This window comes from Oncorhynchus kisutch, linkage group LG6 (assembly GCF_002021735.2).
Source record: "Oncorhynchus kisutch isolate 150728-3 linkage group LG6, Okis_V2, whole genome shotgun sequence".
NCBI classification, from domain to species: domain Eukaryota; kingdom Metazoa; phylum Chordata; class Actinopteri; order Salmoniformes; family Salmonidae; genus Oncorhynchus; species Oncorhynchus kisutch.
This window is the reverse complement of record NC_034179.2, coordinates 61,371,701-61,398,652: the sequence shown is the minus strand read 5'-3', so window position 1 is coordinate 61,398,652 and position 26,952 is coordinate 61,371,701. Positions and strand designations below refer to the sequence as shown.

The window sequence follows — 26,952 nt, the reverse complement described above, 5'->3', positions numbered from 1 at the left end:
GGTGCTTTGCATTCAGGACAAAGAGTACATTCTTTGTCTCATCAGTCCACAGAATCCTTTACTTTATGATCTGAGTCTTTCATGTCTTTTTGCAAACTCCAGGTGTGCTGTCGTGCCTTTTTCTAAGTAGTGGCTTCTGTCTGGCCACTCTCTTATAAAGCCCAGATTGGTGAAGTGCTCTAGAGACCGTTGTCCTTCTGGCTGGCCACTCTCTTATAAAGCCCAGATTGGTGAAGTGCTCTAGAGACCGTTGTCCTTCTGGCAGGTTCTCCTATTTATGACAAGGAACTCTGTAGTTCTGTCAGAGTGGTCATTGGGTTCTTGGTCACCTCCCTGACCAAGGTCCTTCTTGCCTGGTTGCTCAGTTTGGTCAGACGGCCACCTCTAGGCAGAGTGGGTGGTTCCATATTTTTTCAATTTCGCAATGATGGAGACCACTGTGCTCTTGGAAACTTTCAACACTCTAGAAATAGTTGTATACCCTTCCCCAGATGTATGCCTCATCACAAATCTCGACGATCTATGGACAGTTCCTTGGACTTCATGGTATAGTTTCTGCTCTGACATGAGCTTGTCAACTGTGGGACCTTTTTTATATCGTTTTTTAATTTTGTAAATCATGTCCAAACAACTGAGTTGGCCACAGGTGGACTCCAATCAAGTTGTTGTGACATATCAAGGATGTTCAAGTGAAATTGGATGCACCAGAGCTCAATTTGGAGTGTCATAGCAAAGGGGTGTGAATACTTATGTAAATTAGATGTATCTGTATTTCATTTTCAATATATTTGCAAAAATGTCAAAACATATTTTCACTTTGGCATTATGAGGTAGATGGGTGAGAAACATTTTGAATTCAGGCTGTAACACAACAAAAATGTGGTATAAGTCGAGGGGTTTGAATACTTTCTGAAGGTGCTGTAGTTTTAACCATGTTTTGAATCTTAACCTTATTTGTTTACAATGATATTGTTTACCAACAATGGAGTAAAACAGACTTACATTTGGGGTTTTGATGGGTTAGGACAGTTGAACTAAGCTCATGAAGCATTTATAAGTATTCTTCCAGAATCCATGGCTATATACTGTATATAGTTTAAACATAATGTACCAATCCCAGATAGACCCTTTCAACTCACAAGAAAGGCAGAACTTAGTGACTTCAGAAAGTATTCACACCCCTTTTCCATTTTGTTGTATTACAGCCTGAATTTAAAATGTATTGAATTGAGAATTTGTCACTGGCCTACAAACAATACCCTATAATGTCAAAGTGGAATTATGTTCATTACAAATTAGAAGCTGAAATGTCATGAGTCAATAAGTATTCAACCCATTTGTTTTGGCAAGTTCAGGAGTAAACATTTGCTCAACAAGTTACATGGGCTCACTCTGTGTGCAATAATAGTGTTTAACATGTTTTTTTAATGACTACCTCATCTCTGTACCCCACACATACAGATAATTGTAAGATCCCTCAGTCAAGCAGTGAATTACAACCACAAAGACCAGGGAGGTTTTCCAATGCCTCGCAAAGAAGGGGACCAATTGGTAGATGGTAAAAAAAAGAAGCAGACATTGAATATCCCTTTGAGCATGGTGATGTTATTCATTACACTTTGGATGGTGTATCAATACACCCAGTCACTAAACATAGACATTCTTCCTATCTCCGTTGCCAGAGAAGAAGGAAACAGCTCAGGGATTTCACCATTAGGCCAATTGTGACCTTTTTTTAAACAGTTAGTGTTTAATGTTTAACAACATTGTAGTTATTCCACAATACTAACCTAATTGACAGAGTGAAAAGAAAGCCTGTACAGAATACAAATATTACAAAACATGCATCCTGTTTGCAACAAGGCACTAAAGTAATACTGCAAAAAAGAAGAAAATGACAATGCAATTACTTTTTTGTCCTGAATAAAATGTATTATGTTTTGGACAAATCCAATACAACACATTTCTGAGTACCTCTTTCTATATTTTCGAGCATAGTGTTGGCTGCATCATGTTATGGGTAGACTTGTAATCGTTAAGGACTGGGGAGTACTTTAGGATAAACAATAAACGGGATGGAACTAAGCACAGACAAAATCCTAGAGGAAAAGGAAATGAGATTTCTGTATTTCATTTAAAATAAATTAACAAAACATTTCTAAAAACATGTTTTCAGTTTGTCATTATGGGGTATTACTTATTTTATTTAATCCATTTTGAATTCAGGCTGTAACAACAAAATGTGGAATAATTCAAGGGAAATTAATACTTTCATAAGGCACTGTATTACAATTGTTTCACCCTTACTCGATATACTGTGAGACGGTATTTTAACCATTTTTGAAACCCTATTATTATGTGTATCGTATTAGAGTACATATTTGCATCCATATTAAAGTACTGTGTATCTTTTAGGTGTGATCTTTGCCAGTGTGAGCGCTGGACTGGGAGAGCTCTCCTTCCTCTCTCTCACTGTCTTCTTTAGCAGGTAGACTATCTCCCTGATTTACTAACAGTTCTGTAAGTTGTTTACTTTGCAGCTCTTTTTTTACATAAAAGGTATTCTCACTCAAACCCCTCTCAATAGTTTTTTTCCGACACTCTCACCACGTGTCTCTTTCTATCCGCCTTCTTAGAGATGTGTTGGGGGGCTGGGGCTCGGGCACCGGTGGAGCAGGTGTGGCCGGGGCTCTGCTGTACTCTGGTCTCACGCAGGCTGGCCTCTCGCCCAGGAACACGCTGCTCATCATGCTGGTCGTCCCTGTAGCCATGGTGATCAGGTCAGTCCCAGGGGTGAATGTAAGGTAGTTCGGTACGGCGTACTGGCAAAATAAATAGTGGGGGTACGCTGTACCAGAAACATGAGCCTATCACAATAATTCAAGAAAATGGAAATGAAACTTTTGGCTTTTATGCCATTATTTATCATTACCGTACGTCAGAGGCATGAAACATTTGCGAATGGTGGTATAACCTACGCTCAAAACTGTGATGTGGTTCCACGATAACACTAACATTTTGCCAAGGCAGAGATGAGTGGCTGAGACGCGCGAGGACAGCAGTGGGTGCATCAATTCTCCAAATGTCATTACATTTTTTAGGCGTTTTGTGTAACCGATGTCTCTTTCCATTCACCAGTTTGGAGGCTGGAAATATGTTGTGAGTGGATGAGTGTGTGTCGGTAGTCTAGTAAAGGAGCCCTTTTAAGTGATAGTTTGACAAGCGCATGCACACACAGGAGGTCCCATACCGGGAAGAAATTAGTTCTATACTGAACAAAAATATAAATGCAACATGTAAAGTGTTGGTCCTATGTTTCATGGGCTGAAAATAAAAGATCCCAGACATTTTCCATACGCACAAAAAGCGTATTTCTCGAAAAGGTTGTGCACAATTTGGCAGTACGTCCAACCAGCCTCACAACCGCCGACAATGTGTAACCATGCCAGCCATTGCCCAGGACCTCCACATCCGGCTTTTTCACCTGCGGGATCTTCTGAGACTAGCCACCTGGGCAGCTGATGAAACTGATGAGTATTTATGTCTGTAATAAAGCCATTTTGTGGGGAAAAACACATTCTGATTGGGTGGGCCTTGCTTCCATGTGGGTGGCCGTCCCAGGCCCACCTATGGCTTCCCCCCTGCCCAGTCATGTGAAATCCATAGATTAGGGCCTTATTTCAATTGACTGATTTCCTTTTATGGACAATAACTCAGTAAAATTGTTGAAATTGCATGTTGCGTTTATATTTTTGTTCGGTATGCTTTCACCCCTGGTCGGTCTCATAAACAATGTGGATGTGATAAGTTAATGTGTTAGGTGAGTGGGAAAGGATCACTCCTTTTCTGTCAGTTTATCTGAACCCTTCACCCCCTTCTTGTCTCTTCCTTTTCCCCCACTTTCCCCTCAGCTATTTTTTCCTGCTAGTCTTCCCCCCATCCTTCCCACAGTGGAAGTGCAGGGAGGTGGAGTCTGTGAGGGGCAGAGACTCACAGAGCAGGCAGCCCCTATTGGATGACACTGATGAAGAGGAGGAGCGGGAGAAAGGTGCTGAAGGTGTGTTTATCATGTCAGCATGTGGTAGGTAAAGAATTTTGAGGAAAGTGATGTGTGGTAATATGGATGTTCAACACAATATATTTTTAAGTAATGAAATATTACATTTTAATTATTAAATATTTTGTAGGACATTGATTAACCAAACAGCCCATCTTCACTTCCTTCCTTCTGAATATAACAGAAGACAAGGTCACTGGACCACTGACATGTATTGAGAAACTACACATCACTAAAGTGAGTTTGAAGTCACTTTAGAAAAGTGGACTTGGTCTGTACCAATTTCAGATTAAAAAGTTATACTCTCTCAAAGTTGGCCCAGACCAGGGTAAGCCAGGCCAAAATCTCATAAATATCATTTTTTCCCAGTCGATATAAACTCAATTCCCCAATGTGATAGACACAGAACAGTTTTACTTTAATTTCATTTTCACATGTGCTAAATAATCAGTTTAACCCTGGCCTAGTAAGTTTTACTCAGTCTTGATGTGCTCCATGTGTTATTTCCAATCTGCTAATATCAATTCTACCGCCTCCCCTCAGGGTCTGCTGAGGTTTGTGGTTCCGTTAGGAGTTGTCTACTTCGCGAAGTACTTCATCAACCAGGGCCTGGTGAGTAGGCCTCTGTCGCCCCTTGGCAGTTTATAGTGTCACTGCAATTAGTTGATATTCTCACCATCACTTCCATTCTCATTGTATAGTATGGATGACCCCCAACTTCTTGTTACAGTTGAACTCATTTCCTAATTTTTCAACTTTCTTTACAGTTGGAACTCCTATATTTCCCAAACTTCTCTCTCTCCCATGCAGAGCAGTATCGCTGGTCAGTACCATTCAGAATATATACAGTTGAAGTTGGACGTTTACATGCGCTTAGGTTGGAGTCATTAAAACTCATTTTTCAACCACTCCACAAATTTCTTGTTACAAACTATAGTTTTGGCAAGTCGGTTAGGACACCTACTTTGTGCATGACACAAGACATTTTTCCAACAATTGTTTACAGACAGATTATTTCACTTAGTCACTGTATCACAATTCCAGTGGGTCAGAAGTTTACATACACTAAGTTGACTGCCTTTAAAACAGCTCGGAAAATTCCAGAAAATGTCATGGCTTTAGAAGCTTCTGATAGGATAATTGACATCATATGAGTCAATTGGAGGTGTACATGTGGATGTATTTCAAGGCCTACCTCAGTGCCTCTTTGCTTGACATCATGGGAAAATCAAAAGAAATCAGCCAAAGACCTCAGAAAAAATTGTAGACTTCCACAAGTCTGGTTCATCCTTGGAAGTAATTTCCAAACGCCTGAAGGTAACACGTTCATCTGTACAAGCAATAGTACGCAAGTATGAACACCATGGGACCACACAGCCGTCATACCGCTCAGGAAGGAGACGCGTTCTGTCTCCTAGAGATGAACGTACTTTGGTGCGAAAAGTGCAAATCAATCCCAGAACAACAGCAAAGGACGTTGTTAAGATGCTGGAGGAAACGGGTACAAAAGTATCTATATCCACAGTAAAACGAGTCCTATATCAACATAACTTGAAAGGCCGCTCAGCAAGGAATAAAAAAGCCAGACTACGGTTTGCAACTGCTCATGGGGACGAAGATTGTACTTTTTGGGGAAATGTCCTCTGGTCTGATGAAACAAAAATATAACTGTTTGGCCATAATGACCATCGATATGTTTGGAGGAGAAAGGGGGAGGCTTGGAAGCAAAAGAACACCATCCCAACCGTGAAGCACGGGGGTGGCAGCATCATGTTGTGGGGGTGCTTTGCTTCTGGAGGGACTGGTGCACTTAAAAAAAAAAAATCCTCCGTCATGATGACATCTATATGGATATTTCAAAGCAACATTTCAAGACATCATTCAGGAAGTTAAAGCTTGGATGCAAATGGATCTTCCAAATGGACAATGACCCCAAGCATACTTCCAAAGTTTTGGCAAAATGGCTTAACCTTTCTAGGGCAGGCTAGCGGAACCCCCTCGACAACATTCCGCTGAAAAGGCAGTGTGCAAAATTCAAAAATATTTTTTTGAAATATGTAACTTTCACCCATTAACAAGTCCAATACAACAAATGAAAGAAGCTTCTTGTTAATCTACCCATCGTGTCTGATTTCAAAAAGGCTTTACAGCGAAAGCACAACATATGATTGTTAAGGCATAGCCAAGTCAAAAAAAACAGCCATTTTTCCAGCCAAAGAAATATCTGCCATGTTGGAGTCAACAGAAGTTAGAAATAACATTATAAATATTCACTTACCTTTGATGATCTTCATCAGAAGGCACTCCCAGGAATCCCAGTTCGACAATAAATGACTGATTTGTTCCATGAAGTCCATTATTTATGTCCAAATAGAGACCCAGTAATCCATCTTCATGAGGCACGAGCACTACGTCCAGACAAAAACTCGAAAGGTTACGTTACAGGTCGTATGAAACATGTCAAACAAAGAATAGAATCAATCTTTAGGATGTTTTTAACCTAAATCTTTATTAATGTTCCAACTGGATAATTCCTTTGTCTGTAGAAAAGCAATGGAACGCGAGGTAACTCTCACATGAACGTGAAGTCACAAGCCCATGGCACTCTGCCACACACCTGGCTCATTCCCCTCTCATTCAGCCCCCCTTCACAGTAAAAGCCTCAAACAAGGTTCTAAAGACTGTTAGCATCTAGTGGAAGCCTTAGGAAGTGCAAAATGACCCCACAGACACCACAAGGTTGCGTGCTCAGCACCCTCCTGTACTCCCTGTTGTTAAAGGAATTTTATTCCTATATGTTATATATATATATATTTTTACTAGGATTAAATGTCAGGAATTATGAAAATCTGAGTTAAAATGTATTTGGCTCAGGTGAACGTAAACTTCTCTGATTAAGTGGTGTAAAGCTATTAACATTCTTTGTGTGTGTGTGTGTGTTCAGGTACCAGACACTGTACCAGGTGGGGGTGTTGGTCTCGCGATCCTCTCTCTGCTGTGTGAAGTTCAGGAGAATCTGGGCTCTCTCTCTGCTTAGATGAGATACAGTACCTGTCAGAAGTTTGGACACCTACTCATTCCAGGGTTTTTCTTTTCTTTTTACTATTTTCTACATTGTAGAATTATAGTGAAGAGATCAAAACTACAAAATAACACATGGAATCATGTAGTAAACAAAAGTGTTACACAAATATAGATTTTATATTTGAGAATCTTCTAAGTAGCCACCTTGATGACAGCTTTGCACACTCTTAGCATTCTCTGAACTTGCTTCACCTGGAATGATTTTCCAACAGTCTTGAAGTAGTTCCCACATATACTGAGCACTTGTTTGCTGCTTTTCCTTCACTCTGATGTCCAACTCATCCCAAACCATCTCAATTGGGTTGAGGTCGGGTGATTGTGGAGGCCAGATCATCTGATGCAGCACTCCATCACTCTCCTTCTTGGTCAAATAGCCCTTGAAAAATGACAGTCCCAAACCAGATGAAATGGCGTATCGCTGCAGAATGCCGTTTTAGCCATGCTGGTTGAGTGTGCCTTGAATTCTAAATAAATCAGTGTCACCAGCAAGCGGTAATGAAATTGTCGGTCATGACATTTTATCAGCCGGTAACTGTTATGCAAATTACTGCCTGTCTCACGGTAATATTCCTTTTAAATAACAAAACGTTTAGCATCTTTGGGCTTCCACGCATTGGGCTCTTTGGGCTTCCACAAGCAACTCTGATGCAGATCTTTGGAACATCTGCATTTTAAAAAGTCTATTAAATCCATTTAATATAGCCTACACCATCAAGAAGAAAATGTAGCCTATACCGAAGAACAGAACAGCATATTTTGAGTTGTCCTCATGTTAGGCCCTGATCTGGCTCTGCCATATGGCTGTGGGCTACACTAATTATTTTTACAGGATTTTCTTAGAATTCCGTGGCATTATTTGATAGGAAGAAGAATATAATTGAAAATAGCTTGAATATAATAGAAAGGATATTGACTTCAGAGGGTGTGCCCATATATGGCTATTCTGTGTTGTGGTTAACAAAGTGATCATTTGAAACAGGTCCTTCTATATGCTGAATATGTAGTTATGTATGCAACTTTAGTTGTGCGACTAATGATGATTTGAAAAGAGTTGGATGAAAGGCAAGCGCTCTGCTGTTTCTTGCTCAGGTTGCACACACTTCATCAGTCTCACATTCACAATTTGAGTACTTGATAATATTCTCACCCATCTGACTATTCTCAATTTAATGTTGTCTTTACATACTAAATAATATACTGAACAAAACTAAACACAAAATGCAACAATTTCAAAGATTTTACTGAGTTACAGTTCATGTAAGGAAATCAGTCAATTGAAATGAGTTCACATGACTGAGAATACAGATATGCATCTGTTGGTCACAGATACCTTTAAAAAAAAGAGGCTGGATCAGAAAACCAGTCAGTATCTGGTGTGACCACCATTTGCCTCATGCAGCGTGACACATCTACTTTGCATAGAGTCAATCAGGCTGTTGATTGTGGCCTGTGGAATGATGTCCAACTCCTCTTCAATGGCAGTGCAAAGTTGTTTGATATTGGCGGGGACTGGAACACGCTGTCGTACACGTCGATCCAGAGCATCCCAAACATGCTCAACAGGTACCATGTCTGACTATGCAGGCCACGGAAGAACTGGGATATTTTCAGCTTACAGTAATTGTGTACACAACCCCCTTGGGTTGTGCCGTGGCGGAGATCTTTGTGGGCTATACTCAGCCTTGTCTCAGGATGGTAAGTTGGTGGTTGAAGATATCCCTCTAGTGGTGTGGGGGCTGTGCTTTGGCAAAGTGGGTGGGGTTATATCCTTCCTGTTTGGCCCTGTCCGGGGGTGTCCTCGGATGGGGCCACAGTGTCTCCTGACCCCTCCTGTCTCAGCCTCCAGTATTTATGCTGCAGTAGTTTATGTGTCGGGGGGCTGGGGTCAGTTTGTTATATCTGGAGTACTTCTCCTGTCCTATTCGGTGTCCTGTGTGAATCTAAGTGTGCGTTCTCTAATTCTCTCCTTCTCTCTTTCTTTCTCTCTCTCGGAGGACCTGAGCCCTAGGACCATGCCCCAGGACTACCTGACATGATGACTCCTTGCTGTCCCCAGTCCACCTGGCCATGCTGCTGTTCCAGTTTCAACTGACCTGAGCCCTAGGACCATGCCCCAGGACTACCTGACATGATGACTCCTTGCTGTCCCCAGTCTACCTGACTGTGCTGCTGCTCTAGTTTCAACTGTTCTGCCTTATTATTATTCGACCATGCTGGTCATTTATGAACATTGAACATCTTGACCATGTTCTGTTATAATCTCCACCCGGCACAGCCAGAAGAGGACTGGCCACCCCACATAGCCTGGTTCCTCTCTAGGTTTCTTCCTAGGTATTGGCCTTTCTAGGGAGTTTTTCCTAGCCACCGTGCTTCTACACCTGCATTGCTTGCTGTTTGGGGTTTTAGGCTGGGTTTCTGTACAGCACTTTGAGATATCAGCTGATGTACGAAGGGCTATATAAATAAATTTGATTTGATTTGATTTGTACAGATCCTTGCGGCATGGTGCCGTGCACGACAATGGGCCTCAGGAGCTCGTCACGGTATCTCTGTGCATTCAAATTGCCATCGATAAAATGCATTAACACTTGTTGTCCATAGCTTATGCCTCCCCATACCATAACCCCACCATGGGGCACTCTGTTCACAACGTTGATATCAGTAAACCGCTCGCCCACACAACGCCATACACATGGACTGCGGTTGTGAGGTCGGTTGGACGTATTGCCAAATCTCTAAAACAATGGAGGTGGCTTATGGTACAGCAATTAACATTTTTATTATTTGACAACCGCTCTGGTGAACATTCCTGCAGTCATCATGCCAATTGCATTCTCCCTAAAAGTTTGAGACATCTGTGGCAACTGGCTCTAACCAGAATAGAAAGAGTGGGAGGCCCCGGTGCCCAACTGATCAATCAAGAGGACAAGTACATTTAGTGTCTAGTTTGAGGAAGAAGCCTCACAAGTCCTTAACTGGCAGCTTCATTAAATAGTACCCACAAAACACCAGTCTCAACGTCAACAGTGAAAAGGCGACTCCGGGATGCTGGCCTTCTAGGCCATTTTTATTTGGTACTATGCCTTGAAAAAGTATTCACACCCCTTAGATTTTTCTACATTTTTATTGTGTTACAGCCTGAATTTAAAATGGATTCAATTGAGATTGTCACTGGCCTACACACAATACCCCATAATGTAAAAATTGAATTATGTTTAGAAATGTTTACAAATTAATTAAAAATCAAAAGCTGAAATGTCTTGTTAAGTATTCAACCCCTTTGCAAGCTTAGATAAGTTCAGAAGTAAACATTTGCTGAACAAGTCACACAAGTTGCATGGACTCACTCTGTGTACAATAAGTGTTTAACGACTACTCATCTCTGTACCACACACATACAGACAATTGTAAGATGCCTCAGTCAAGCAGTGAATTTCAAATAGATTTAACCACAAAGGTTTTCCAATGCCAAGGCAGCAGCTAATGGGGATCCATAATAAATACAAATGATGTTCTAACTTCTAAAAGTAACTGTATCCACTTGCAAATTGGGAGAGAGTGAGGTGATTGCCGTGTAAGATCCAACATAATATTTTGCGGCAGTGTTGCCTGTCAGCATTAATCATCTCTGATTGAGAGATTCAAGGAGCTTTCATCGTTAAGTAACATAGATGCAAAGCATTGAATTTACATTCATGCACTTCTGAATGAATTTTGTATCTTTGCCAAGAAGCATTTAACTGCAGGGTACACCCACATATGGAGGAATGTGCCTACCTGATTTTAGGAGTTGGGGTCAATTTAATCGTAAAACGATTCCTTGGTGTTAAATACCGTGTGTGAACAGACAATGTATAAATTGATTGTTCAGATTACGGGATGACAAAGTCATGTTTTTCAATGTTCTGTTCCAGTTAAAGGGTTTTTCCGATTTCAATTAGATCTGTGGACCATTTTTTGAATGACTAGCTCAGAATGAGCTTTCCAAAAGTTTTCTATATTATAGAGATCAGTCCTTTTCAGGAGCCCAGATCATTTATTTATAAATCCCAGCATTGGATGGTTCGGTAGTTGGGTTTCCCAGGGGACTCCATAGGCCAGCAAAGCTGAACTAAATTGTAAATATTGAAAAAAGATTTGCCTGGTATGTATCTGTCTTTCAATTCTTGGAATGTTCACGAACCATTACTATCCATGATATCAGCAAGGGTATGGATTTCACATTTGGACCATTGGGGGTGATGCAAAAGGCCACCCTCCAGATCACAAGGCATTATTGTGAAATATTGGAGTATATGTCATTTTGAATCCCAGTTATATCGATTTTCAATTTGACGCCATATAGAAATTGTGTGATCAATAATAGGACCGAAGCGTAGTTTACATTTGTTTAAGGGTTATATCAGTGAAGACCACCTCTTCCAGGGCAATAGGAGACACCATATTTCATTCTATACTCCGCAACGGGGCGGAAGATTCATGTCTAAACCAATTTAGGATGGAATGAAATGCTAGTGCCTGGAAATACAATTTAAAGTTCGGGCTCGCTTATCCTGCCATATATATTTAGAAACTGCATTATGATTTTATCCAAATAGCCAGAAGGGGAAGCATTGAACTACAGAAATTCAGCCGTGGAAATATATTCATTTGGATAGATATGCCATTTAAAGCTACTGAGATATTAGTCAGTCTCAATAAGTGTTTGATTAGATTTTTGGAATGCATTTGCATTGAATTAGAGGGACAATAGAGCGCTGAGTACCAGGTCATTAGCGACTGGCTGTTAGCAAGTTTGGTAGGCTACTAATGACCATCGGCAACATCAGAGTGCAGTTTTGGAGAAGCATAGCTACCGTGACTCAACTGTCATGTGGAATTTGACTGCGGTCATGACTCGTGATTGCCGGTGTGGTGGTAATACGGTCAGCATAACAGACCTAGTGGTGGAGCTATAACTTTCTCTGATCTTTCTCTCTCTCCACCTGGCTTTATATTTTCTTCTTCCTCCCCTCTAGCTCCCCCACCATCCCCACCACTACCTTTTGTACCCTTATTCATAAAGCATCTCAGTGTAGGCGTGTTGATCTAGGATCGGGTCCCCCCCTGTCCATGTCATTTTATCGTCCTAGATCAACACTCCTACTCTAAGATGCTTTGTGAATACGGGCCCTGGTCCCTCAGTGTATGAACGCGGTGTTGCTCTGTCTCCCTCAGTGTGTGAACGCGGTGTTGCTGTTATTGTCGGTGTACTACCAGTTCCTGCCCAGTGCATGGCTGGTGTTTGTGATAGTCCTCTACGAGGGGTTGCTGGGAGGAGCTGCCCACATTCTACTTCATCAGCAAGGAGGTCAGTCACCAGGGTGTGGTGTGTGTGTGTGTGTGTGTGTGTGTGTGTGTGTGTGTGTGTGTGTGTGTGTGTGTGTGTGTGTTTGTCAGCCTGCATATATAAGCTTGTGTTTATGTCAATATATAACATTAGCTGGAGGGTCAGCCATCGGACATGTTTGTGTGTGTTTGCGTGCCACTCCCCTTACCTTTCCCCTCTCTCCCTGCAGACTGGAGACAGACAGAGGGAGTTTGCCATGGTGGCAGCCAGTGTAGGAGACTGTCTGGGCATCGTCATCTCCGGCCTCATAGCTTTCCCAGTCCACAGATACTTCTGCTCTCTATGAGAGATAGTAGAGGGAGAAAGACTGGTGGGAAGTGCAAAAGAGGTAGTATCATGTTTTGAAGTGCTTGGTATTTCCTTGGAGGTCTGAAGAAGAGACTCTCTGCAGCTGGGGTGGATGGAAATTGCTGATAATTATTGTTATGCTTAAATTAGAGGTCTGTTCAGACATCTTCCTGCACCTTAGCAACCTTGCTGGGTGTGTGGTAGATTCCTCCATTTACTTAGAAATCACATTGTTACGACTGGTACAAGTTTCATATCACTTCAAAAGATAACGGTCACTAGCCAACTGTAACTTTAATATTTCTGCCATCACCAAGGACATTTGTCAATGTGCCTTTGATAATTATCAGGATTGTATGTTTTAATATATTTATCTTCTCACTACATTCCAATGTCTAGTATCCTGCTAATATTTGTTTTAAATGTAACCACTAACTTTTTCTTTGCTGCTATTGTTGAGTTACTGTTATAAAATTGTGAATGCTCTAACTTAGCTCTACTAACAGTGTTTACATGTGGTGGGCTTGTATGATCAATGTTCAACTTTTGAAAACTGACCTGCGATTCTACAAGTGATTTAAAATTTAAAAAAAGATTTTGAATCAAATGTGTGGTTTATTGTTCTGTAGGCCTACTTTGTTTTTAAATAAGATAAATTGCATAATTAAAGCTAGAATCCTTAGTTGCTACATCCATTTAGACTTTTAAATTTATTATACAGTTGAAGTCAGAAGTTTGCATACACCTTAACCAAATATATTTTAACTCAGTTTCACAATTCCTGACATTTAATCCTTGTAAAAATTCCCTGTCTTAGGTCAGTTAGGATCACCACTTTATTTTAAGAATGTGAAATGTCAGGATAATAGTAGAGAATGATTTATTTCAGCTTTTATTTCTTTCATCACATTCCCAGTGGGTCAGAAGTTTACATACACTCAATTAGTATTTGGCAGTATTGCCTTTAAATTGTTTAACTTGGGTCAAACATTTCAGGTAGCCTTCCACAAACTTCCCACAATAAGTTGGGTGAATTTTGGCCCATTCCTCCTGACAGAACTGGTGTATCTGAGTCAGGTTTGTAGGCCTCCTTGCTCGCACACGCTTTTTCAGTTCTGCCCACAAATCTTCTATAAGATCAGGGCTTTGTGATGGCCACTCCAATACCCCAACTTTGTTGTCCTTAAGCCATTTTGCTTTGGAAGTATGCTTGGGGTCATCGTCCATTTGGAAGACCCATTTGCGACGAAGCTTTAACTTCCTGACTGATGTCTTGTGATGTTGCTTCAATATATCCACATAATTTTCCTACCGCATGATGCCATCTATTTTGTGTAGTGCACCAGTCCCTCCCGCAGCAAAGCACCCCCACAACATGATGCTGCCACCCCCGTGCTTCACTGTTTGGAAGGTGTTCTATGGCTTAAAAGCCTACCTCCTTTATCCTCCAAACATAACGATGGTCATTATGGCCAAACAATACAATTTTTGTTTCATCAGACCAGAGGACATTTCTCCAAAAAGTACGATCCCCATGTGCAGTTGCAAACCGTAGTCTGGCTTTTTTAAGGCGGTTTTGGAGCAGTGGTTTCTTCCTTGCTGAGCGGCCTTTCAGGTTATGTCGATATAGGACTCGTTTAACTATGGACGTAGATACTTTTGTACCCGGTTCCTCCAGCATCTCCACAAGGTGCTTTGCTGTTGTTCTGGGAATGATTTGCACTTTTCGCAACAAAGTACGTTCATTTCTAGGAGACAGAATGAGTCTCCTTCCTGAGCGGTATGACGGCTGCATGGTCCCATGGTGTTTATACTTGCGCTCTTGGGTACACGAACAGTAGTGGCCATCTTGAACCATGTGGGGACAGCAGACTGGGATAGAGAGAGATTGAATACGTTCTTAACACAGCAGCCAGCTGGTCTGCGCTTGCTCTGAGGACGCGGCTAGGGATGCCGACACGGGGCGGCAGCCTAGTGAGAGTTAACAGGTTTAAAGGTCTTACTCATGTCGGCCACGGAGCAGGAGAGCCCACAGTCCTTGGTAGCTGGCCGCGTCGGTGGCACTGTGATATCCTCAAAGCGGGCAAATAACATGTTTAGCTTGTCGGAAAGCAAGACGTTGGTGTCAGTTTTGTGTGAATGCTGCCATCTATCCACGGTTTTTGGTTAGGGTAGGTTTTAATGGTCACAGTGGGTACAACATCTCCTACATCTCCTAACCGTCTTAGTGTACACTTCAATATTATTCTCTGAAGCTACCCGGAACATATCCCAGTCCGAAGTGATCAAAACAATCTTGAAGCGTGGATTCCGATTGGTCAGACCAGTGTTGAATAGTCCTTAGCACGGGTACTTCCTGTTTGAGTTTCTGCATATAGGAAGGGAGGAGTAAAATGGAGTGGTGGTCAGATTTGACGAAAGGAGGGTGGGGGAGGGCATTGTTTGAATCCCGGAAGTTGGAATAACAATGGTTGAGTTTTTCCAGCGTTAGTACTACAGTCGATATGCTGATAGAATTTAGGTGGCCTTTTCCTCAAATGTGCTTTGTTAATATCCCCAACTACAGTAAATGCAGCCTCAGGATATATGGTTTCCAGTTTGCATAAAGTCCAGTGAAGTTCCTTGAGGGCCGTTGTGGTATCGGCTTGAGGGGGGATATACGCTGCTGTGACAATAACCAAAGAGAATTCTATTGGGAGATAATATGGTCGGCATTTGATTGTGAGGTATTCTAGGTTGGGTGAACAAAAGCAATTGAGGTCCTATATGTTATTACAATCATACCTGTCGGCGGGATGAACTGTGTATCCAGATGGCTGGACCGACTCCGACAGTATTTCCCGAGAGAGCCATGTTTCCGTGAAACAGAGTATGTTACAATCCCTGATGTCTCTCTGGAAAGAAACCCTGCCCTGATCTTCTCAACTTTTGTTATCCAGGGACTGAACATTAGCGATTAATATACTCCGAAGCAGTGGGTGGTGTGCGTGCCTCCTAAGTCAGACTAGAAGACCTATTTGAGTCCCTCTTTTTCACCGGCGTTGTTTTGGTCAGCCCCTGGAATCAGTTCAATTGCCCTGGGTGGTGAGAACAAAGGATCAGCTTCGGGAAAGTCGTATTCCTGATCGAAATACTGGTAGTGCTGGTGAGTTACCGCTGCTCTTATATCCAAAAATTCTTCCCAGCTGTATATAATAGCACATAACATTTTCTTGGCTAACAATGTAAGAAATAATACATAAATTCACAAAATACTGCAAAGTTTACCTAGGAACTAAAAGCGAGGCAGCCCTCTCAGAACCATCTTATCTCAATATCAGAGCAAAAACCAAGCCATGAGGTCGAAGCAATTGTCCGTAGAGCTCCGAAAAGAAAATGTTTTGTCGAGGGACAGATCTGGGGAAGTGTACCCAAAACAGTTCTGCAGCATTGAAGGTCCCCAAGAACACAGTGGCCTTCATCATTCTTAAATGGAAGAAGTTTGGAACCACCAAGACAGGAAGGACAACCATTTCTGCAGCACTCCACCAATTAGGCCTTTATGGTAGAGTAGCCACAGACGGAAGCCACTCCTCAGTAAAATACACATGACAGTCCGCTTGGAGTTTGCCAAAAGGCACCTAAACGACTCTCAGACTATCATAAATACGATTCTCTGGTCTGATGAAACCAAGATTGAACTCTTTAGCCTGAATGCCAACCGTGACGTCTGGAGGAAACCTGGCACCATCCCTATGGTGAAGCATGGTGGTGGCAGCATCATCCTGTGTAGATGTTTTTCAGTGGAAGGAACTGGGAGACTAGTCTGGATCAAGGGGAATATGAACGGGGCAAAGTACAGAGTTACTTGATGAAAACCTGCAATAGGACAATGACCCTAAGCACACAACCAAGACAAAGCAGTGGCTTTGGGTCAAGTCTTTGAATGTCCTTGATTGGCCCAGCCAGAGCCCTAACTTGAACCCGATTGAACATCTCTTGGGAGACCTGAAAATAGCTGTGCTGCAATGCTTCTCTTCCAACCTGACAGAGCTTGAGAGGATCTGCAGAGAAGAACGGGAGAAACTCCCCAAATACAGGTGTGCCAAGCTTATAGCGTCATACCCAAGAAGACTCAAGGCTGTAATCGCTGCCAAAGGTGCTTCAACAAAGTGCTGAGTATAGGGTCTGAATACTATTCTAAATGAGATTTCCATTTCTATTATTTACTTTTTAGCAAAGATTTCTAAAAACCTGTTTTTTCTTTGTCACTATAGCGGTCTGAATACTTTCCGAATGCACTGTATATCCAACTTTACATAGGTTGGTAGATACTCTACATCGAACATCAATAAAATTGCTACTTTTTCTCATTCTCCACACAGGTCAAGCGATGTGCATTAACTACCCCTGGATTGTTTTGCCTAAGATATTGATTTTCAATGTCCACCGGGATTCCAGAAATATCTTTTGCTCCGAAAATCACAGCTGTTCAATTCATGCGTTGATAATTTTGTGAGCCATAATGCACGCTCCTTTTGCTATATTAACACCAAACCGCTCCTGGTTACTTTGACTGCATCCACTTCTCCCAGCGCCTTCTTTACCTAGTGACTTCAAAAGGGTTTCCCAAAGGAACTTCAATTTGAGCACTTTTTGTTTCATTCTTGGACTTCACTGTTCACTCATCTTTCTCACTAACTGTAGGTGACGTGCTTTCAGCTTCAAATAACACTTCTGATTCCACCATGTCAACTTCCTCCATCCGGCTCAAAGTTACATTCCTTCATCAATCAAAATCGACACAAAACACAACAACAGCCCACTTTCTAGGACTAAATTAAATAAATTACATTGTTAAATACATGTGAGAATTGCTTAAGGAAATGCAGTTCAAATGTACAGTATTGAATTGAGTGAAGTCTGACGGTAGTCACATTTTGATTTGGTCCTTTCTAATTTGCCCATCTAGCGATTATTAGCCACTGGCCTCCACCTAAAGCAACCATTAACATACAAAATGGAGGGGAAAAGAATAGTGTGTGTGTGTGTGTGTGTGTGTGTGTGTGTGTGCATATTGTAAGCTACACACAAGTCATTGTGTCTGTCATTTGGTTGGATGGTAACTGGAAGAGCTATGGGTTGTTGGTGACTACTGTCTGTAGTTCTGCTGGTCCGTGAGGCTGCAGGTGAGGTCAGAACATTATTTATCAAAAGATAATAAATCATTATTTTGACTTACAGTACCAGTCAAAAGTTCATACACACCTACTCATTCAAAGGTTTTTCTTTATTTGTACTATTTTCTAAATTGTAGGATAATAGTGAAGACATCAAAACTATGATATAACACATGGAATAATGTAGTAACCTAAAACGTGTTATACAAATCAAAATATATTTTATATTTGTCACGACTATCACTGAAGGTGGCTCCCCTTCCCGTTCGGGTGGCACTCGGTCGTCGTCACTGGTCTACTAGCTGCTACCGATCCCTTGTCCCCTTTTCGTTTTGTTTGGTTTAATTGGTTTCACCTGTTCCTTGTTTGGGGTTTTGGGTTGGGGTTATTTAAGTTCAGTTAGCCCGCCTGTGTTCGTGCGGGCTTGTTTGCTGTTTTTGGTTCAGGAGTGTCCTGTCATTGATTTTCCGCTGTTCGGCGTATGTACCGGTGTTGTACATTTTGGAGTGTTTTACGCCTGTGTTCGGCGTTACCCTCTTTTGTTCGCTGTGATTGTTCCGGAATAAATGGTTTTTCAGAATCCTCTGCTCTCTGCGCCTGACTCCACACCCATCACTCTTCGAAGCCTGACAATATTTGAGATTCTTAAAAGTAGCCACCCTTTGCCTTGACGACAGCTTTGCACACACTTGGCATTCTCTCAACCAGCTTCACCTAGAAGGCTTTTCCAACTGTATTGAAGGATTTCCCACATATGCTGAGCACTTGTTGGTTGCTTTTCCTTCACTCTGCGGTCCAACTAATCCCAAACGATCTCAACCAGGTCATCTGATACAGCACTCCATCTCTCCCATTCTTGGTCAAATAGCCCGTACACAGCCTGGAGGTGTGTTGGTTCATTGTCCTATCATTTGTTTTTCAACCAGATTGGATGGCGTAGAGCTGCAGACTGTTGTGGTAGCCATGCTGGTTAAGTGTGCCTTGAACTCTAAATACATCACAGACAGTGTCACCAGCAAAGCACCCCCACACCAAAACACCTCCTCCTCCATGCTTCACGGTGGGAACTACACATGCGGAGATCATCCATTCACCTACTCTGCGTCTCACAAAGACACGGCGGTTGGAACCAAAAAAGCTCAAATTTGGACTCATCAGACCAAAGGACAGATTTCCACTGGTCTAATGTCCATTGCTTGTGTTTCTTGGCCCAAGCAAGTCTCTTCTTCTTATTGGCTTCGTTTAGTAGTGGTTTCATTTCAGCAAATAAGGCTCCCAAGTGGTGCAGCGGTCTAAGGCACTGCATCTCAGTCCAAGAGGTGTCACTACAGACACCCAGGTTCGAATCCAGGCTGTCACAACTAGCCGTGATTGGGAGTCCCATAGGGAGGCGCACAATTGGCCCAGTGTCGTCCGGGTATGGCTAGTGTGGGCCGTCATTGTAAATAAGAATTTGTTCTCAACTGACTTGCCTAGTTGAAATAAAGGTTACATTTGACCATGAAGCCCTGATTCACAGTGTCCTCTGGACAGCTGATGTTGAGATGTGTATGTTACTTGACTCTGTGAAGCATTTATTTGGGCTGCAAATTCTGCGGCTGGTAACTCTAATGAACTTATCCTCTGCCGTAGAGGTAACTCTGGGTCTTCCTTTCCTGTGGCGGTCCTCATGAGAGCCAGTTTCATCATAGCACTTGAAGAAACGTTCAAAGTTCTTGAAATCCAGACTGACTGACCTTCATGTCTTCAAGTAATGATGGACTGTCGTTTCCCTTTGCTTATTTGAGCTGTTCTTGCCATGGACTTGGTCTTTTACCAAATAGGGCTATCTTCTGTATACCACCCCTACCTTGTCACAACACAACTGATTGGCTCAAATGCATTAAGAAGGAAATAAATTCCACAACTGAACTTTTAACAAGGCACACCTGTTAATGGATATGCATTCCAGGTGACAACCTCATGAAGCTGGTTGAGAGAATGAGTTTGCAAAGCTGTCATCAATGTAAAGGGTGGCTACTTTGAAGAATCTACAACAATAAAATGTATTTGATTTGTTTAACACTTTTTTTGTGTTTTTTTGTGTTATATCACAGTTATGATGTCTTCACTATTATAGTAAATAGTAAAACATAAAGAAAAACCCTGGAATGAGTAGGTGTGTCCAAACTTTTGACTGATAATGTACATATTGCAATCATGCAGGTTAATTGTTCTTAGGCCGGGATTCAGTCCATGGAGCGCTGAGCCATTTAAAGGTAATTTCAGCCTTGCCTGGTTCCTCTATATAGTAAACACAAACTCTGGTTGAAAACTAGAAATGTCAGTGGACACTGTTTCTTTAATTGAATAGCTTGAGATAGAAATATCACCTCATCTCTCTTTTTGAGAATTTGCATTCTGAAAATAAAATAGAACATGATTTTATCAGCAAACCCAGATGAGCAGCCTGCTATCATTGGAACTGTTAATCAGATTGCACATGTGTAACATTGATGTAATCTAAGCATGGACATCTATAAAGCTGGACATCAGTCAGTCAGTGTCTATCCATCAAACAGCCGTCTGGTTGGTTGGATACTGACAGGAAAAGCTATGGGTTTTTGGGTACTACTGTCTGTAATTTTGCTGGTCCAAGATGCTGCAGGTGAGGTCAACATACATTTATTAATTAAAAGAGCATCAAATCGTTTTTAGCTTGCTTGGTCCACAGTAACTATTACATTCATCAGATAGTGACATTTTTTTTACTGGTGTTTTAATTTGAGCATCATTAGCCTACATATTTGGGCATGTACATAATTGTTTTGCCATCCACTAGAACAAAGAACTTCAAGCATATCTCTCTGTTTTGGCATTAGTGACCACTAAGGGCTCGATTCAAACCATATTTATAGCTCAGATTTAAATGTAAATGTAATTTCCAACTGAGACGACATATGTAGCATTTACCGTGGCATGAATGCAGCTTCTGCTAACGCGGGAACATTACCTTAAAATGTATTGCACTTTTGTGCAGCTCTTCAGCGCTACGAATATCACCACTACATATAAATACATATCACCACTATATCCTCTTAAAGGGGAAATCTGCAGTTGCTACATCCAATTAGGACTTATAAATTAAGCTGATTCTTGAAGAATATCACTTAATAAATGCCTCATGAGGTGAGTTTGTAACCCATCAGAACCCAAAGCTTATTTTACTCCAATGTTTTGCAAAGTAAATGTAAACAAACATTATATAGCCTCAAAACATGTTTAAAACTGTAATTGTGATATCAGTGTTTGTACATGAAACAGTGTCACAGTCTGGCATTCTTTCCACCCTCCATCACCTCCCTCTCTAGAATCGTTTGTGCCCCAGGCTCGGAGCTCTATTGTGGGGGGAAAGGATGCTCAAAAGGGCAGCTGGCCGTGGATAGTCTACCTTTTAATCACGGATGATACAGGCTTCTTTAGCTGTGGCGGATCCCTCCTTACTGAGGAATGGGTGCTCACCGCTGCACACTGTGTTGACCCGTAAGTGTGTTTGTGTGTGAAGGTTTGCATGTTGAACTCATTATCGTGTCTGCAACCAAAATGACGTTTTTTCCATGGTTGTAATTTTCTTAACGTGTCTACAAGCAGAAAACCAGTTTACCAACTAGAATGACATCATTATAATTTCAAAGGCCAAATTTGCTTGCTGGAATAGAACCGAAAGATCTGTGTGTGTTTGTATGAAATATATCAATGTCTGTGTAATGTTTCTATCCAACCTGGACTCAGGGGTAGACATAACAGAGTAAACGTAAATCTGAACCATGCCGATTAGTATGATGTTACGTTTCGTATGGTATCTATTCATTTGTGGATGTCCATCATCCATTTCGTACAATATGTTACAAATTGCAAGTCCTACAATATGTTATGAATTTTCTAAATGTTTAGTAGCAAGGTAGCTAAAAAAGTAGTAACTAGTTGCTAATAAGATAAAATGCAAAAGTTGTCCGTGATAAGATTCAAACACGCAACCTTTGGGTTAATAGACATTCACATTACAACCATCCTACTTTAGTTTTTTGCCTTAAGTAACATATCTTATGTAACCATATCAAATGTAACATATTCTAATTTCAGTGTCCTGGATTTAAATGTACTATGTTACACCTAGTCTAAGAGACCAGGCTCTTTTACCTGTCTGCATGTGTATTAGGAATGACAACCCTATTCCAGACCGTTCCTTCATTCGTCTGGGGACACACAGCCTGAATGAGCCATCAGTGTTTTATCGAACCATCTCACGCATCGTCAGTCACCCACAGTACCAGAAACAGCGTTTGGCCGTGCTGCACGACATCGCTTTGGTGAAGATGAGTAAAAAGGTGTCCTTTTCCTCCCTGGTGGAGCCCATGTCCCTGCCCAAACCGAGTGATGCCTTTGGCCCAAGGTCGAAGTGCTTCATCGCTGGCTGGGGCGATGTCGGGAACAATGGTGAGCAAACACACAGCAACACCGATTATACAAAGACTCACAGTGCCAGGTTCTAAAGCATAGCTTTGGTTGGTTTGGTCTTGACTGAATGTCAGCATTCAATTCTGTGGGCGACATTTTAGTAGTGTAAAATGATTTACCACACACCTCATTATAAAGCTGGTGGTTCCAGCATTGAATGCTGACTGGCTGAAATGCTGATTGGATGTGACCCCCCAAAATGTTTTACCTTTCTAATTATGTTGGTAACCAGTTTATAATAGCAATAAGGCACCTCTGGGGTTTGAGGTATATGGCTAATATACCACATCTAATGGCTGTATCCCAGCACTCCACGTTGTGCATGGCCGGGGTATATTGGCCATATTTCACACCCCTTCGTGCTTTATTGCTTAATTATAATCTGGCAGTGTGATTTATAAACTTTTATTTACTCAGAGGAACCCAATTGAGACCAGTTTCTCATTTACAATGGTGCCCTGAGGACCCCCCAAAAACACAATCAATACAACAACAAAAAAGATAAAAACAAGTTATAATAATCAATTAAAACATTTGCACATTGTTAAAGAAAGATTTCAAAATTAAATCAGAATGCCAGATTATAATAAGATATACTGTATTTTGTGCACTTTACACAATGTATTTTGTTTTCATCCAGCTTCTGTTTGTAGTTAGTGAGTATTTCTCCCTTAAAATTCTCCCGCTCCCTGCCCGTTCACTTCCTCCCCCACCCGTTTCTATCCTACATTTTACTCTTCTTCTTTTTCCCTCCCTCCAGTGGAATTGTCTGGTAATAGGACCCTCCAGGAGCTGAAGTTGCCCATCGTGAAACGGAGCATCTGTAAGAAAAAGTTTTCGGGCCTCACTAACAACATGCTGTGTGCTGGCTCCATGAAAAAAGGGAAAGACTCCTGTCAGGTGAGTCTTCTTTCCTGGTCTCCTGATTGGTATGTATACATGTTTTATACAAACACAGACCCTCCCTCTCTCTCTCACTCACACACACGTGGGCACACACACTAGTGATGCGCCAGTCCCCGTGAGGCGGGCGGGTTTAGGGTCATGAAATATTGTTAATTATTCAACAAATGTTCAAGAGGGAAAGAAAGGAACTGTACAGAGCATTCTCTATATTTTTGGGTAAGATTCAGGTAAGGGTCTTAGATTTTTCGCTTTATCACATAATCAGCTGGTTGTGGATGGGTTATTAGCAATTGTGGGTGGGTGCAGGTGAACAAACAGCTGACCCACATCACTGACACACACACACACACTCTTTCTCTCTCTCTATCGTTCTCTCTCACGTACACACACACACTTACTTGAATGTTGTAAATGTATGTGTTGTATGTTTGTGTTGTTTTTCTTTTGTTCTACAGGGGGACTCTGGTGGGCCGTTGGTTTGTCGCTCATCTGGTGAGTTTGTCCAGGTGGGAATCGTGAGTTTTGGGAATACCAATGGCTGTGCTTTGAAAGGCTTCCCTGGAGTCTACACCCGTGTGAAACGCTACATGGACTTCATCAACGAGACTATAACCTCAGACAGACAGGCTTCTGCTGAGTCCTAGGTCACCATGAAACACTGTCTGTTTTACAGTCCATATCCGCCTCTCGCTCTGTCTTCCCTTTCTCTTCAGTTCCCTTTTGAGCCAAAGTCCTTACTTGAGATGCAGCTGGAAGTGATTTAAAATGACAAGATTTTGGTATTGATTGTGAATTACTTTGTGGTTTTATTCTTTACCAGGCCTTTAAATTATTTTCAAATATATTTCGAAGTATTTAGTCAACTCTTCCTTGAAGATACAAGATGTTGAATCTGTATTTGAAATATTTATTTGAAATATTTAAGTACTCTATGCATTTGAAACCAGGTCTGTTTGAACACAGGGGTATTTGTAAATGATTTGGAAACAAGTAATTGAAAATAGTTTAAAATATAATGTATAGAAAATTATTAGAAAATACGCAGAAAATACATATTTAAAATGTAAATACTTTAATAAACATGTATTTGAACCCAGGTCTGTTGTAAAAAATTTCCTTTTCAATAGTAGCTCATTAGTAAACTGCAAGCATCAAAACCTTCTGTTTCAGTTTTTTTGTGTGTGAGTGTCACAAAGTAGAAAGTGACTGGTTCTAGAATCTAGGTTGAGCGGTGTGAAGCAGCGACCAGAGCTATGGTCCTCTCTTATCATCTGGGCCAGGGATTCCGATATCAAAGTATACAGCAGGAGAGACAGGGGACATCCTTGTCTGACATCCATGATCTCTACATGCCAGACATGTGCACAGATAGGGCTCCACCTTGCTCAAGCCTTTTGCCCTCAGCTCGTACATTTTTTTGTTGTTGATTAATTACTTTATAGTGTCTTTAAAAATATAGATTTTATATGTAACGAATTGCACAAACCATCGCATTTAATATTCGTGAATCTTGAAAAATATCTCCTCCCCCACACTCCCACCTCAAGTGCGCACTTGCCTGACATCTGCATTTAGTGTGATGTACAGTAATTGGCTACCGGTGGGGAGTTTGAATACTGGTAGGTTACTTTTGAGTTGGACCTGTCATGTATGTCTCGTACTGTTATGAACAGAGAAGGGGGCAATTCACTTGTTTGTTAGTAAGCAGCAGATGCAAACTCAAATCAAGTAAAAAATAGTTAGGTTTGACAGCATAGCTGACTAGCTAGCTAACTAGCAGATTTACATCATAATTCGCTATGATCAGCTGATAGCCTTTTTTCCCAATGTCACTCTTTATCCCACTGGGCACACAGTGGTTCAAATAACATTGTTTACACGTAATTTGAATGAAATTATTTTGAACTTGTAATGTTTTTCTTCATCTGAAAGAGAGGTGGACCAAAGCGCAGCGTGGTGGTTATTCATATTCTTTAATTTATAAAGAAACTACACATGAGATAACTAACAAAAACAACAAATGTGAGAAAACCTAAAACAGTCCCATCTGGTGCAAACACAAAGACAGGAACAATCACCCACAAACACACAGTGACACCCAGGCTACCTAAGTATGATTCTCAATCAGAGACAACTAATGACACCTGCCTCTGATTGAGAACCATACTAGGCCGAAACATAGAAAACCCCAAATCATAGAAAATCAAACATAGACTGCCCACCCAACTCACGCCCTGACCATACTAACTAAATACAGAACACAGGAAATAAAGGTCAGAACGTGACAGAACTAATGTGGAATAGACGTTGAATTGACGTCTGTGCCCAGTGGGACGTCTTTAGTTATTACCCTACTAGGAGTCACTGGCAAGAGTGTGTTGTGGCATGAAATAAGTAGGTCATTGCAACAAAACAAAAAAACAACTTGATACAGAAACAGTTTGTAAATTAAGAATTTTGAGTTGTGAATTTTCTGGCTGCATTTTTCATTTTGAGAACCTGCATCCCCAAAGGTCTGTGTCTGGCCATGCTACATGCAGCAGAGTTTAATGGAATCGTGGTGGAAACTACTGATGCACCGATATGACATTTCTGGCCGATACCGAACTACACCGGTAAGCGATATAAAGATTTGTTGCGGCCTTTTAAGCATTCTAGTACACTTAAATAGTTAACACACACACATGGACACAGCGGTCTAAGGCACTGCATCTCAATGCAAGAGGAGTCATTACAGTCCCTGGTTTGAATCCAGGCTGTGTGGGAGTTAATGGAATGTAACTTGGTGCAGCTGCCATGCTGAGGAAACATAATAACAATAATTAAATTAACAGGAATTAGTAAGGACAATAATTACATTGGCCAGATGGAGAAATGGTGACACCTAGTGCATTTGCCGTTTCTGAGTAGGATAACATGCCAAATGTAGTGTCTTAACACTTAGTACTTATTTATGTAATAATAAAGACTCTGAATACAAGCAATTGAACTGGAGCTTCACATTTACTCAAACGAGTTAGTACCAGAATAACATAGAACAACACTGCGCATGCCCAAGGGTGCTCCATCCTTAAAGGGGACATCAGTAATTAACAGAACATAACATTCCTTCTCTTATACAATCAGTTACTTTTACCAAACCACAACTGAAACATTTCCCAGAACTTGTTGTAGTTATTTTGGCTCTTTTAATTTGAACTTGAACAGTTAGTTTTTGTTTGTTTATAAGTCTAGTCTGTCTGGTGGACGGTGTCTTCGTTCTGGGTAGCGCCTCGGATTGTCTGGAGGCTCTTGAACATCCTCAGTGTGTGCTTGTTCCATTATAGCTTCCGCTATAGCAGCACCTTCATCAACACGTTCCCTTCTTTCAGCCTGGGGTCTCTTTACTGCCCCACCGTCCTCTACAGTTCCCTGTGTGTCACTCTCAGGATCTCTCTGTGCCTGTTCTCTCTCTATTATTGTGCTGTTTTCCGTGGAATGCATTTGGTTAATGTGACGCCGCCACATTATGTCTGGGCTCACTTGAACCTGGTAAGTTCTGGGTCCCATTTGTGTGTGTATGGTCCCTCTTG

The 26,952-nt window shown here is 41.4% G+C and overlaps 1 protein-coding gene and 1 pseudogene across 2 annotated transcripts; both read left to right on the top strand.

Moving 5' to 3' along the window:
• Positions 1-1,920: 1,920 nt before the first annotated feature.
• On the top strand, positions 1,921-13,420 carry LOC109893121 (battenin-like; annotated as a pseudogene).
• Positions 13,421-20,120: 6,700 nt separating this feature from the next.
• Positions 20,121-24,537, top strand: LOC116374425 (tryptase-2). Of its 2 annotated transcripts, none has more exons than XM_031827074.1 (5): positions 20,121-20,235; positions 21,328-21,499; positions 22,176-22,453; positions 23,235-23,374; positions 23,836-24,537. In XM_031827074.1, the coding sequence occupies exons 1-5, from the start codon at positions 20,160-20,162 to the stop codon at positions 24,022-24,024; spliced, it is 855 nt and encodes a 284-aa protein (XP_031682934.1). In that variant the 5' UTR covers positions 20,121-20,159; the 3' UTR covers positions 24,025-24,537. The 2 variants fall into 2 exon arrangements, with proteins under 2 accessions (XP_031682934.1, XP_031682933.1); XM_031827073.1 differs by lacking the exon at positions 20,121-20,235 and adding an exon at positions 20,277-20,624.
• Positions 24,538-26,952: the final 2,415 nt, after the last annotated feature.

Excerpts from the sequence above, each read along its gene's own strand:
- LOC116374425 (XM_031827073.1), top strand. The coding sequence starts at position 20,486 with ATGGACATCTATAAAGCTGGACATCAGTCAGTCAGTGTCTATCCATCA. Across the intron at positions 21,500-22,175 it reads GCTGCACACTGTGTTGACCC|GAATGACAACCCTATTCCAG; the intron begins GTAAGTGTGTTT and ends CATGTGTATTAG. Across the intron at positions 22,454-23,234 it reads GGGCGATGTCGGGAACAATG|TGGAATTGTCTGGTAATAGG; the intron begins GTGAGCAAACAC and ends CCCTCCCTCCAG.